The sequence below is a fragment of the Callithrix jacchus genome, chromosome 18 (genome assembly GCF_049354715.1).
Source record: "Callithrix jacchus isolate 240 chromosome 18, calJac240_pri, whole genome shotgun sequence".
Taxonomy (NCBI): Eukaryota; Metazoa; Chordata; class Mammalia; order Primates; family Cebidae; genus Callithrix; species Callithrix jacchus.
The window spans coordinates 10697250-10711985 of NC_133519.1; the positions used below are offsets into that span (position 1 = coordinate 10697250).

The following is a 14736-nucleotide window of genomic DNA, read 5'->3' on the forward strand; positions in this document are numbered from 1 at the left end:
TGGGAGGCCGAGGTGGGAGAATTGCCTGCACCCAGCAGTTTGAGACCAGTCTGGCTGACATAGGGAAACAGGCTGGTCTTAAACTGCTGGGCTCAGGCGATCCTCCCACCTTGGCCTCCCAAAAATAATTTTTAAAAAGTCAGCTATGCATGGCATTGTTCACTGTAGTCCAAGCTACTTAGGAGACTGAGATGGGAACAACTCTTGAGCCCAGGAGATCAAGGCTGCAGTGAGCTATGAGTGCCACTGACTCCAGTCTGGGCAACAGAGGGAGACCCAGATGAGAGAGAGAGAGAGAAAAGAAAAAAGACTCTTAAAATATGTTTCAAGACCCAAGTTTCCATATCACTTAATCCAGTCTCCCCTCAGGCAGAATTAAATATTGAGATCTCCTTATATCTAGTTAATCCCAGAAATGTACAGTTCTTAGTACAGAGTAAGCACTCAATAAAATTGGCTGAAGGAATGAACAAATAAATGAACTGTTTACATAAAAATCTCTACAACCAGACTGTGGGCGCATCAAGTAGAGAGAAAATGTTCTATTCACCTTCTTCCCTCCAGCACCTAGCACAGTATCTAACACAAAATGAATGTGAACTAGATGCTATTTTTTAAACTGTAGATAAGGGATAAATACTTTATTTCAAAAATGCAAGAAGGGGAGATAAATCACATTTCTTTTATTCGTGTAAACTTGTACCAACGACTTATGAATAGATTTCTCAATTGGAGTGGAGAACACAGACATTTCTACCTTGAGGATATAGAAGAGAACTTAGAAAGTGAGAAGTCAGATCACCCCAGTCCTCTAGAGTGGCTAAAGCTAACTAGTGAATGAGAATCTAACCTCTCTGAAAATCTCTGGCCTCTACCTGCACAGCATCAGCCCTGGGACATCGCAGTCAGGGGCAGTCTATAGTCACATCTCTTAGCCTAAGAGTACACACCTGTCGGGGAAAGTCCTGATGGCTACAGTGAAAAAGGTCACAGGTGGAGAGAAGCAAAGTGGGAAGGATCCTTTGAAGCACAAACAAGTGGAGAAACTGAACAGACAATCTCAGTACCATCACACCTGCTTCGAAAGTTGCACACCAACTCCCTCCCAAAGTGCATCATTACACTGCACCATCGTGGAAGAAATGGAAGAGCAGGATGGGTTTGGCTGGCCGGAGTCACATCTTGGGGAAGCTGGCCAGGTTGGCAATGCCACAGGCGTTGTTCTTATTTCGAGCCATGAGGATATATCCTTTGTTTCCCCAATTTTCTCCCCAGCTGTAAGACCAATCAAGAAAAATACTTAGTACTCTCAGTTTATTTATTCATTAAAATGTTTACTAAGTATTGTGCTAGGTACTGATGGTACACAAAAATGAATACAATGATTTTTAACTTTAAAGAGCTTAAAGTCAAGAAATAGGGAAAAGGCGTAATACTATAGGTATCAGAGGAGGGAAAGATTCCTTCTGATCAAGAGAATCTTGGAGGCTTGATAGAAGAGGTGGCATTTGAGCTGAGCCAAAAGGCTGAGTAGATTTTTGCTCTGTAGGAAGGGGATACCAGTGGAGGGGTGTGAAATGAACAACAGAGGCAGGAAAGTATGGGGCACTATTAGGATCATGTAGCTGAAAAGTAGTGTGCCTGACAGGGTGTAGTGAGAGAGATGTCTAGAAAGGCAGATTGAGATCAGGTTGAATTACCTTTTCTGCGGGGTTAAAGAGTTTCACCTTTTACCCTGTGACCCATTATAGTGGAGGAGCCACTAAGGGATTTTGAGTGTGAAAGTGATATGATCAGAGCTGTATTTGGGGAAGATTAATCTGGAAAATGCAAGTTTAGAGCATAAGAAAGAGGCAGAAGCTGGTGATCTTGATGTGGGAGTAAACCCCACAGGAGAGATGGATGAAACTATGAGAGTGGATGAGATGACTAAGGAAATGAGTGGCAAGACTAGAAGACAGGAGAGACAATGTGAGACAGAGGAGAAAGGAGAGATTGCTTGTATATCTTCCTAACTTGTTTTCAGTCCTCTTCCCCAACCACCAACTTCTCCAATTACCCAATAGGTTTTATTTAAAACCTGTACCCTGCCCCCATTCTCCCCTTCTTCTGGGGCCCCCCGTGTTCCTGATATTGCCTGAGTGTAACCTGTCTTCCTCCCAGCTCTTTTGGAAGCTATCTCCACACATGGCACCTGATCGTGAAAGAACAGGGTCAGTGCCTGGAGTTGGGAGTCAAGAGAAGGGACACCATACAGCAGAAGCTGCGGGAGACTTGGGAAGGTGCTCAGGTTCACCCTGAGTTGGAACTGTGATATAAAAAGTTGTTTCAGGTTTGGAGCAACTCCCAGCCTCACATTCTATCCTGCCTGTCTTCCAGGTAGCAGCCCAACTTGCTTACACCACCACGTGAGTCTGTGAACTCCCCAGAGTCTAGGACTCCTGCTCCTTGGAGGACACAGAGGACAGCAGAATTAGCCAATGCTGCTGCCAGGTTAATGGTTATCAGCAGGAAAGGAAAAGCGTAATTCTTATCAGTCTGCCCTGCCCCAAAAGTCACAAAGTGCTAGAGAAATGGGAAGCAAAGTACCCTGGAGTTTTCTTTGTTCCCCAACATAGGAAAGTAAACACTAACTTTTTTTTGTTTATATCTTATTTCTAAAAAATGTTTCTCTTCACATCTTTGGCAAGTTCTTTTTTTTTCTTTAAGCTCTCACTACGTGGGAGGGGATTCCAGAGAGTTGGAAATCCCGGCAAGTTCTTATATCCATGTATTCTAAGTGTATCTTGAAGGAAAAAAACTGTTCAAAGGAATATTAAACCTTTACACTGTTCCCCTACTGTTAAAGACAGACTGCTAATAGAAACCGCCCTGAGAAACTTATCACATTAGAGACAAAAGAAAGTAAAAATATATAATTCCAAAGCTCCTGCTGGTTCCTTGTACTGCTTTATCTCATGGTTAGCTAGGTTGTTTTTTTGTTTGCTTGTTTTTTGTTTTGAGATGGAGTCTGGCTCTGTCGCCGGGCTGGAGTGCAGTGATGAGATCTCGGCTCACTGCAACCTCTGCCTATCAGAGGAGGGAAAGATTCTTTCTGATCAGGAGAATCTCAGAGGCTTAATATAAGAGGTGACATTTGAGCTGAGCGAAAAGGCTGAGTAGAATTTTGCTCTGTAGGAAGGGGATGCCAGCGAAGGGGTGTGAAATGAACAACAGAGATAGTAAAGTGTGGGGCAGGTGATTCTCCTGCCTCAGCCTCCTGAGTAGCTGGGATTACAGGTGTGCACCACTCCACCCGGCTAATTTTTGTATTTTTAGTAGAGATGGGGTCTCACCATGTTGGTCAGGATGGTCTCAAAATCCTGACCTCGTAATCTGCCCACCTTGGCCTCCCAAAGTGCTGGGATTGCAGGTGTGAGCCACCACACCCAGCCAGCCAGGTCTGTCTTACTGGGCTCTGAGCTCACTGAAGGCATCATCTGCTCATCGGTTTGTATATGTGACTAAGCACCTTGCACAGAGGGAGCATCTGCCCAGCACATACACTGAGCACTATTGTCTGGCTGATATGGTTTGGATGTGTGTCCCTTCCCAGTCTCATGCTGAAATGTGATGCCTAATGTTGGAGGTGGGGCCTAGTGTGAGGTGTTTGGGTTATGGGAGTGGATTCCTCATGAAAGACTTGGTGCCACTGCCTTGGTGATGATGAGTTCTCACTCTATTAGTTCATGTGAGAACTGGTTCTTTAAAGAGTCTGGTACTTCCCTGTCTCTCTTGCTCCTTCTCTCACTATGTGACATGCTTGCTTCTTTTGCCTTCTGCCATGAGTAAAAGCTTCGAGGACCCACCAGAAGCTGAGCAGATACTAGTGCCATGCTTGTACAGCCAAACAAACCTCAATTCTTTATAAATTAGCCAGTCTTGGGTATTCTTCTATAGCAATGCAAAGTGGACTAACACACTGGCCATTAAATGTCAGACTCAGAGTTAAGAGCCTCTGACTGAGAAGACAGAAGTGAGAAGCTGAAGATGATTTTTTTCTTGATTTGGGAGACAGAAAGGAATACTGGGAAGCTGCAGGTGAGGTTGAGTGTTAAAAGGGTGATTGAATGACAAAAGTAGTGGTCCCATCATTACCTGTTTTTAATTATCCAATGCTTGTTTCCCTTCTGGATTCCATATCCCACTGCCAAAACTGCATGGTTCAGATTATCGCTATTGCAGCTTTCATCATAATACACACCTAGAATACAAACTAGCAGCGTGAGGCTCTATGCAATCCACGGGTCACCCTGTGGGATCCCCCAGTCTCGGAGACTCTCTGTAGAATTCCATGCGGGTCAGGAGGGTTTACCACAGAGATCTGCTCCATACTGCAGGAGTTGTTAATTTCCCTCTGGCCGCCTCCTTCTGAATACAAAAACTAAGTACTGAAAATACCCAAGGTCCTTCAAGAAGCCATCAAGCCTGTATCATAAAAGACAGTGCTCTATAGAAAACAGCTTCCTTTTTTTTTTTTGATGGAGTCTTGCTCTGTCACCCAGGCTAGAGTGTGGTGGCATAATCTCAGCTCACTGTAACCTCTACCTCCTGGGTTCAAGTGATTCTCCTGCCTCAGCTTCCTGAATAGCTGGGACTACAGGCATGTGCTACCATGCCTGGCTAATTTTTTATTTTTTATTTCTTATTTTTAGTGGAGACGAGGTTTCACTATGTTGGCCAGGACAGTCTCCAACTCCTGACCACAGGTGATCCACCTGCCTTGGCCTCCCATAGTGCTGGGATTTACAGGCATGCATCATTGCACCCAGCCAGGAACAGCTTCTTACCTTTGCTGTAAAACTGGAAGGAGGTCAGGCTTGCATCAATGGCCACAGAGATAGGTCCCACTCGGGCCACTGCCCTCTTCAGAGCTTTCTCATTCCCCTCAGGGATCTCTCTGTACCCTCTGCATTTAGCTGCCTTGCCTGTTGGGTTATACATACAGCTCTCCTCCTGGAAGAAACAAGATTGTAACAGGACTAGGACAAAGCAATAGGCAATGAGCCAGTGAGTGAGAAACTCAGCCAGTATTTTGAGTGATGCCAGTGAACTAACAGAGGCAGTGTCTAGGGTTTCTAGATAGAGTCTGTTCTTCCTCATAAAAAAGAATATGAAAAGAGGATTCCTGCCTTCCACCACACATAAAAATCAACTACAGGTGGTTTAAAGACATAAATGTGGGAGGAAAACCTGTAAAACAGTACAGAAAGATTTTGGAAATAAGATTTTTTTAAAAAGCATAAACCAGCTACTGGCCATATAGTATGTATGAGCCTCAGGGGGCAGGAAGGTACCAGCTGCTGTGTGGGTAGGAGGCCAAGGCCAAGGCTTAGCTAGAGGGAAGACGGGGCCCTCTGCATCTGTATCAGGGGAACCTGTATGATCCATGTGCTCTCATCAAAGACAGAATATGAAAGCCATAACATGACACAAATAGATTGAAGAACTTAGCAATTTAGCCTATGACTTCCAACACTATATTTTACAGGTAGTTAGCAATGTTTCGTTGGCCACAATTATAGAATCTAATAACAGCCCATGTCAAGGTGGTATATTCTTTTCAGCAATTCATTTTCCTACAGATTACCCCTTCAGAACCCTAAGGTTACATCTACAAGAATATATTGTCTACTACTTGGGAGGCTGAGGCAGGAGGATTGTTTGTGCCCAGGAGTTTGAGGCTTTAATGTACTATGATCATACTGAGAATAGGCACTCCACTCTAGCCTGTGCAAGATAGTGAGATATCCTCAAAAAAATAAATTATCTAACATTATCTAAATGTTAACAGCAATAGCAGCATTTGATGTGCTACTTTAAGATTACAGTGGTCTACTGCCTTGATAATTTTTCAAGATATCTTTGTTTCTGCCATGTGCTCCAACCCTCTGATCCCTCCTGGTGCCAAAAATTACACAGAATTACAAGTGAAACAGAGTACCTTGGAAATTGACTCAGAAAGATTTTATGTGATGATACTTTAAAGTCAGAATAACCTGAATTATAACTGGAACAAACTTATAATACCATCCCTTTAAAATGTTATCTGGCTGCTGCCCTATCAGATTTCTTCTTTTTAATTTTTTTATTTTATTTTTTGAGACAGAGTCTCCCTCTGTCACCCAGGCTGGAGTGCAGTGGCATGATCTTGGCCCATTGCAACCTCTGCCTCCTGGGTTCGAGCAATTCTTCTGCCTCAGCCTGCCAAGTAACTGAGATTACAGGAATGTGCCATCACACCCGGCTAATTTTTGTATATTTGGTAGAGATGGGTTTCACCATGTTGGCCCAGCTAGTCTCAAACTCCTGACCTCAAGTGATTCACCTGCCTCAGCCTCCCAAAGTACTAGGATTATAGGTGTGAGCCACTGCACCTGGCCAGAGCTCTTCTTTTTTAAATTTTATTTTTTCTTACCTTCCTTCATTCATACATGAATAAAACACATTGCTAAAGGTAAAAATTGCAAAGGAAGCTGGGCGCAGTGGCTCACGCCTATAATCCCAGCACTTTGGGAGGCTGAGGCAGGTGGATCACGAGGTCAAGAGATCGAGACCATCCTGGTCAACAAAGTGAAACCCCGTCTCTACTAAAAATACAAAACTTAGCTGGGCATGGTGGTGCACGCCTGTAGTCCCAGTGACTCAGGAGGCTTAGGCAGGAGAATTGCTTGAACTCAGAAGGCGGAGGTTGCAGTGAGCCAAGATCGTGCCATTGCACTCCAGTCTGGGTAGCAACAGCGAAACTCTGTCTCAAAAAAACAAAAAAAACAAAAATTGCAAAGGAAAATTAATCATTTTATTATATTAAAATAAACTTTTCTAGATTGAAAGACATCATAAAGAGAATGAAAAGACAATCCTCAACTTTTAATATACACAATATTCTCCAATTTTTTTTTTTTTTTTTTTTGAGACAGCATCTCACTCTGTTGCCAGGCTAGAGTGCAATGGCGCAATCTTGGCTCACTGCACCCTCCGACTCCCTGGTTCAAGCGATTCTTCTCCCTTAGCCTCCTGAGTAGTTGGGATTACAGGCATGTTCCACCACACACCCAACTAATTTTTGTATTTTTAGTAGAGATGGGGTTTCACCATGTTGGCCAGGATGGTCTCGATCTCCTGACCTCATGATCCGCCAGCATCAGCCTCCCAAAGTCCTGGGATTACAGGCATGAGCCACTGTACCCAGCATCAAATATTTTTTAAAAACTTTTAAGAAAAAAAGAGGAAAAAAAACCCAATTAAAAATGGGTAAAAGTGGGGTGTGATGGCTCATGCCTGTAATCCCAGCACTTTAAGAGGCTGAGGCAGGCAGATCACCTGAGGTCAGGAGTTCAAGACCAGCCTGGCCAACATGATGAAACCCCGTCTCTACTAAAAATTAGCTCAGTATGGTAGTGGGTGCCTGTAATCCCAGCTACTCAGGAGGCTGAGGCAGGAGAATCACTTGAACCCCAGAGGCGGAGGTTGCAGTATGCTGAGATCGTGCCACTGCATTGCAGCCTGAATGACAAAAGCGAAACTCCAAGTGAAAAAAAAAAATGGGGCCAGACGCGGTGGGGCGCCCCTGTAATCCCAGCACTTTGGGAGGCTGAGGCGGGCAGATCACAAGGTCAAGAGATGGAGACCATCCTAGCCAACTTGGTGAAACCCTGTCTCTACTAAAAATATAAAAATTAGCTGGGCATGGTGGCGCACACCTGCAGTCCCAGCTACTCGGGAGGCTGAGGCAGGAGAATCGCTTGAACCTGGGAGGCAGAAGTTGCAGTGAGGCGAAATCGCATCACTGCATTCCATCCTGGAGACAGAGTGAAACTCCATCTCAAAAAAAAAAAAAAAAAAGGGGGGTAGGCCAGGCATGGTGGCTCACATCTGTAATCCCAGCACTTTGGGAGGTAGGAGTTTGAGCCCAGGAGTTTGAGACCAGCCTTGGCAACACAGCGAGATGTCTCTACCAAAAAATTTTTTTGTTTTTGGGGGACAGGGTCTCATTCTGTCACCTAGGCTAGAGAACAGTGACGTGATCATAGCTTATGGCAGCCTTGAACTCCCAGGTTCAAGTTGTCCTCCCAACCAGCCTCCTGAGTAGCTAGGGCTACAGGTGCACAGCACCATGCCTGGCTACTTTTAAAAAGATTTTCTGTAGAGAGGAGGTCTTACTTATATTGCACCAGGATGATCTGGAAGTCCTGGGCTTAGCCTCCTCCCACCTCAGCCTCCCAAAATGCTGAGATTACAGGCATGAGCCATGGTGCCTAGCCTCTACACAAAAATTTCAAAAATTGTTGGAAATTGGTGGGCATGGTGGCATGCATTGGTATCCTAGCTATTTGTGAGGCTGGGGTGAGAGGATTGCTTGAGTCCAGGGGGTACAGATTGCAGTGAGCTATGATTGTATCACCACACTCCAGCCTGGGCAACAGAGTGAAACCCTGTTTCAAAAATAATAAAAACAGTCGGGCACAGTGGCTCATGCCTGTAATCCCAGTACTTTGGGAGACAGAGGCTGGTGGATCACGAGGTCAAGAGATCAAGACCATCCTGGCAAACATAGTGAAACCCTGTCTCCATTTAAATACAAAAATTAGCTGGGCGTGGTAGTGCATGCCTGTAGTCCCAGCTACTCAGGAGGCCGAGGCAGGAGAATTGCTTGAACCCAGGAGGCAGAGGTTGTAGTGAGCCAAGATTGCACCACTGCACTACAGCCTGGTGCCTGGTGACAGAATGAGACCCTGTCTCAAAAAAAAAAAAAAAAAAAAAAATCAAAAAAATGAAAGGTTTTCTCATAGAACCAAGAAAATAAAATAAATAAATAAAAAGAAAAACAAATGAGCAAAAGATAAAAACAGTCGATTCATTGAAGAAATGCAATGGCCAGATAAACATACTAATAAAAAGGTGATTCTATGGGATTTCTTACACATTGCAGGTGGAGTATACATTTTTCCAAATACTTTGGCAAACAATTTGGCATTGTGTAGTAAAGTTGAAAATAGATACACCCTAAGACCTAGACAATTCTGTTCCAAAGCATTATATCCTAGTAAGAAATTCTTGCACATGTGCATAGGAAACATGCCTAGGAATGTTTGCAGAAGGTAAACATGCCTGGTAGATACATCTTGCCTTTGCTACGTACTAGTGGTATGAATTATCTGTTTTATTTCCTTAAGTGTCCATTTCCTCACCTATACATTGAAGATAAGTCTACCTTACAGAGTTGATATGAGATTAAATGAAAAAAAAGAAAAAGAAAAAATGCACTAAGGACATGGCTTAGAACAGAGTAGCCATCATTTTTATTCTCAAACTTGCTATCCCTGTTCCAGAGGTTTCTGTTGCAAAGGTCCTACATTATTTTATCTGTCAGTCCCAGTCCCATGTGTGTTAAAAAACCCTCAGATTGCCTCCCTTACAGATACAATTTCCTTCTTATGACTAAAGGATCATGCAGAAGGAACTGAATTAATCCCTTATCCTAATATGAAGCAACTTGTTTTTTCTCTCATTTTATACATGTTAGCATGTAAACTTACATACTTTGCTTAAATTTTTTGAAAACTCACACCGAGATCATATAAAATAAAGCCACACAATTTGTGAAAATAGCATGGTGGGTTTGTGGGTTTGTTGTGGGAGTGGGGAACTGAGCAGAGGGTTAGAGAGCCCTGCTCAGAAGTCTGTGGGGTAGGTAGCCTAGCCTCTGTTTTCTCTCCATGGCAGAGAGGCAGATAGGAGCCAGAGTAGCTTAAGCTCCCTAAATTCCCCCAGATTATGGAAATTTTCTTGGCTTTCTGTGGGAAATTATTTCATCAAGAAAACAGGATAGGGTAACAGAAAACAGTATTTCTGGAATTGTTTCCATGACAAAATATCATGCTGGGGAAGGAGAAGCTGACAGAGCTGTGTAACTGTGTGGAGCAATCTCACCTGTCCCACATATGGGTAGGCATCTTCAGAATCAATACCCCGGTTCTTCTGCACATACTGGAAGGCATTGGTCATGTAGCCCCCTCCGCAGCCATCATTCTCAGACACACAATCCACTAGGTTCTGGGGACTCAGATTTAGGAGTTTGCCAGTTTTCTTCTTGAGTTGGCCCTCCAGGGCACCCACAGAGCTGAAAGCCCAACAGGAACCACACTGACCCTGAGAGGCATGCAGAGAAACTCTATCAGTCTTTGCTGTTCACATTTCCTATATTTTCTCTCCACCTGCCTGAAGAAATTCCATGTGTTCTAAATATTTCAGCACAAATGTTGCTTTTGTGGCAAGTCCTCCTACTCCCTTTAACAACTGTTGGATTCTTCTACTGCTATTGATTTTTGTTATCATTTTTACTATTAGCTACAGTAAAGCAGAGCATAGTACCAGCTTTGGGGGCAGTTGTCCTGGGTTCTAACCCTGACTTTGTCACCTAATAGCTGTGTAAACCTGGGTTAGTTACTAAACTTGCCTATGTCTGTTTCCCTATGTATAAAATACTGTCAGGAGGATTAAAATATTTAACTCATGTAAAGAGCTAAGAAGTTCCTGACACCTAATAAAATCTCAAAAAGTATTAGCTATAATTGTTGGTACAGCTCGATTATAGATTTTTCTTTCTTTCCTGTTCTATTTTTTAAGATTGAGGATTTCCTGAGGACACAGATTGTGTCTTAGTCATCTTGAATCTCTGCTGCCTAACATTGCAGCTGGTAGGTTCTGGGGGTCAAAAAGTGTTTGTTAAATTAACATTAAATCAATTGTTTATCTTGCCGATACAATCCTTTGTTGTTAAGGTTGTGAAAAAACTGACACAATTGCTGATACAATCCTGATGTTAAGGTTGCTAGTAAGAATGTAAGATTGTAAAAACTTTTTTGGGCCAGGCATGGTGGCTCACATCTATAATCCTAGCACTTTGGGAAGCCAAGGTGGGCAGATTGCTTGAGCCCAGGAGTTTGACACCAGCCTGGGCAGCATGGAAAAACCCTGTCTCTACAAAAAAATATATTTAAAAAATTAATGAGGTGTGGTAGCATGTGCCTGTAGTCCCAGCTACTAGAAAGGCTGAGGTGGGAAAATCATTTGAACTTGAGAGGTTGAGGCTGCAGTGAGCCATGATCATGCCACTGGACTCCAGCCTGGGTTAAAGAGAGAGACTCTGTTTCAAAAAAAAAAAAAAAGTTTTGTTTTCTTTTGTTCCTTGTGACCTAGCAATTCTGATGTTACGACTTATTTTGCGTAAATATTTGTACATGTGCACAAAAAAGTATGCACAAAGGTGCATACTGCAACACTGTCTGTAATGAAAACCAGACCACAGTGGCTCACACCTGTAATCCCTGCACTTTGGAAGACCGAGGTAGGTGGATCACCTGACGTCAGGAGTTCAAGACCAGCCTGGCCAACACGGTGAAACCCCAACTCTATAAAAATAGAAAAATTAGCCAGGTGTAGTGGTATGTGCCTGTAATCTCAGCTACTCGGGAGGCTGAGAAAGGAGAATTACTTGAACCCGGGAGGTGGAGGTTGCAGTGAGCCAAGTTTGCGCCACTGCACACCACCCTGGACGACAGTGAGACTCTGTCTCAAAGAAAGAAGAAAACCCAGAAACAACCCAAAAGTGCAAAAACGAATGAGGTTAAGTAACAGAACAAGCCATATTCTCTTAGCTTGGGGAGATGTACCTTAACTGCTTGCCCTCTCTTTCTGGCGCCCTTTCACCTCAAGAACGAAGCAGCAGAAGAAGGAAGAGTTCATGCCAGATTACATATGCACACCCAGAAGAAAGGAGAGTACCTGATTTTTGACAGGAGTAACATATCCTTTCTTTCGATAGTCAACAGAGTCTGGGGCTCTACCTTCCCAGTCCGGGATATAAAGGGTGTCATTGCTGCGGGAATAAGAGGTGGGTACTTTGAGTCCAGTCATCTTCTGAACCACCTCTTCACTGGTCTGAGACAAAGAGAGGCCAGGCATCAGCAGGGAAGTAAAGCAGACGGTGTAGGTGAGACAGGAGCTGAAGCTGTACTCACCATGTCCCCCAAGTGGTTCATAGCCAGTTCATATGTATGGACACCAAGAGAAGCCTCAAGGTTATGGATGGAAATATACTTCAGGTTTTTTTCCCAAATTAAACGCCGAGAGATTTCATCCACCTAAACAAAGCATAGTCAGTACTTGTATAGAGTGTGTACAGTTACGTATGTAATACTGTGAAGGTTTTTAGGAGAATAAAGGAAACTCAATCACAAACAGTTTACAGTTTAGTTGGGGAACTAACCATGGAATTATTAAGAGATAATATGCAAACAAGTCAAATTAATACAAATAAAGCTCTGTAGAGGCTCATAGAAAAATTGCCTATAGATGAATAGCATTAATCTTAAGACGTCTTCCCAAAAGAGAAATGTAAGGCAGTTATAAAGCAAAGGAAGGATACAATTTGACAGAGGATGATTTGAAGCATAGGAATGAATACCTCATGTTAACATGAGACAGGGAAGAGGGACTGATTAGCTTGGAATAAAACATTTGGATTGAAGAAGGGAGTCTGGAAGCTAAGATGAGAGAGCTCTTGTCTCAGCCCTCATGCCACGCCCCCTCCAGGACCCCAGGCACCTTGCTGTTATATTGCTTCCTGTGGGTCTTCTTCCATAGCTCCCAGTGGGTATCCAGTATCTCCTCAGGATACAGAGCAAAGCTCACCATGGGTAGCAGCAGAACCTTGAGCCCCCACATTCTGCGGAAGAGTATAGTTAGGAAAACTCTTCCATTTGGCAGGGAAACAGGAAAACTAGGCTTTATGAGGAAAAGGAAGGTAGACACAGAATGGAGGGTAACTTTCATATGATAAAACAATGATAGGAGGGGCCTGTGTTAAGATAGGGTGCTGGTACATCTGGTTCCAAGGACTTTGAGCTAGGGAGATTTAGCCATTCTTTCTTTCTCTCTCTCTCTCTCTGGAGATTTAGCCAACACACACACTCTCTGCCTCTGTCTCTCTCTCTGTCTCTCTCTCTCTCTCTCTCTCTCACACACACACACACACACACACACACAAACGTACACAACCAGAAATGGGATAGAAACTGGAAAATCAGAATGGGCTCAGTGCCTGTTTCCTCCAGAGTCCCTAGCAGGCTTGGAAACAAAGGGCAAAGTGGTACTCAGGTTCAGAATACAGAAAGGAGAGATTTCCAACTAAGTTTTCTTCCTGACCATTTCTTCAAGGCATTGTTCTCTTTCTTGCCTAAATTCCAGTACTTTCCCAGATCTTGTCAAAAGGGAAAATATGACAATGTTTTCTGTTTTCTGAGACATTTTCTGTCTCCTCACTCTCCTTATGCATTTCTTCCTCCTTTCCCTCTCCCCTCCCTCCTTAGGCAGGAAATTGCCCTAATCTTAACCAGATGCTGTGGGCAAGGTTTCCCCCTCCTCCAACAACAAAAAACCACTGTGGCTGCCGCACAGAAGAAGCCTCAGCTCCAGTTTGTTAGAATAATTTTCGGACTGAAAAGCAATGTTGTATGATGATTAAATTCACAGCTTTTCATAAGTTTAGCTAGCTTCACTCATTTCTTGCATTGGTTTCCTTAATTACAAATCCTCCATCTTAAGACAATTTGCAGCCTGCAGCATGTCATATGGCTTACACAATTGCTTATAGTCCATTTACGTGTAATTTTTGCAAACTGCCAAAATGTCCAGTAGGATATTTAATAGCTAGTGTTGAGGGCTTTGAGATGTCTCAGAGAACAGGAAGCACTGAGCTACCACCTCCCTGTACCACCCTCCTCCTCCTCACTATTGAGTTAACCCTTTTGATCCTTGTTGGCTAAAGTCGAAAATGCTTCAGAAAGGCCACTCTTGAAGGATGGGCAAATGATTCCCTATATCTTTTGCTTTCAATAAAAACCATGTATGTATATATACAAATCATGCAAAGAATCCTACAGATTTCAAGGCAGATTTTATTTAGTCAGGAAATAACCTAAGAAGGGCATCTCTGTTTTCATCTGCAGAGGCTAAAAGTTTACTTTGATCCTCAAGTCACTACATGCCTAATACTCTTAAAGAATTGACAGGAATGAAAAGCTAAAAGATCTAAGAAGTTGCAAATGTTACCTGCTGATGGAAATCTGTTGTCTGGCTTCGTTTCGGCAGCAAAGTGTGGGCAGATGATCAGGAGTGCTAGATTTATTCCATCAGGATTGCGGAAGTCAGCTCCAGTGGTCGGCTGGAAAATTTGGGTAAGAGGAAGAGGCAGGGATAGAAATGCTGAGAGAAGGGAGGGTAGGGAGGAGGGAAGAAGGCAGTGGATGTATAGTGTTTCTGTGTCTGTGCAGCATATGTGCCAGAATAGAGAGTTACTAGGTATTAAGTCTCACGAGACTGTCTTTGGTGGCAAATAACAAGACATCAGTATCTATTGACTCAAGCAGGAGCTTACCTTCTCTACTGGTGAGTAAAAGGAAGGACACAGCCCTTGTCTCTCCCATCCTTCTTTTTCAGTATCTTTATTACAATATTGGGGGATTACAACTTTTCCTACCCCTTTCCTGTTGATTTACCTCTCCAACATTGAAACTTATTTTCAAATTTGTGTCTGACCCTCACCTCTGGGATGAGATAATGAACAGAAAAGGCTAGAAAAGAATAATGGAATCCATAGGCTCCAGAATTCTTTGTATTTATATAAGCTTGTTG

At 43.3% G+C, this 14736-nt stretch overlaps 1 protein-coding gene across 1 annotated transcript; it reads right to left on the minus strand.

The window, feature by feature from the left end:
* Positions 1-610: 610 nt before the first annotated feature.
* CTSK (cathepsin K) lies at positions 611-14201 on the minus strand. The gene is made up of 8 exons (XM_003735112.6): positions 14155-14201; positions 12649-12769; positions 12063-12185; positions 11827-11982; positions 9973-10191; positions 4830-4995; positions 4138-4243; positions 611-1275 (listed from the first exon to the last, which is right to left on the minus strand). The coding sequence occupies exons 2-8, from the start codon at positions 12766-12768 to the stop codon at positions 1176-1178; spliced, it is 990 nt and encodes a 329-aa protein (XP_003735160.2). The 5' UTR covers position 12769; positions 14155-14201; the 3' UTR covers positions 611-1175.
* Between the last annotated feature and the right edge of the window lie 535 nt (positions 14202-14736).

What these genes read in the sequence shown, in the direction of transcription:
- CTSK (XM_003735112.6), bottom strand. Translation starts at nt 12,768, where the DNA reads ATGTGGGGGCTCAAGGTTCTGCTGCTACCCATGGTGAGCTTTGCTCTG. An exon ending in TTACTCCTGTCAAAAATCAG is followed by an intron (nt 10,192 to 11,826) that starts GTACTCTCCTTT and finishes CATGCCTCTCAG; the next exon opens with GGTCAGTGTGGTTCCTGTTG. An exon ending in CTTCCAGTTTTACAGCAAAG is followed by an intron (nt 4,244 to 4,829) that starts GTAAGAAGCTGT and finishes TTTGTATTCTAG; the next exon opens with GTGTGTATTATGATGAAAGC.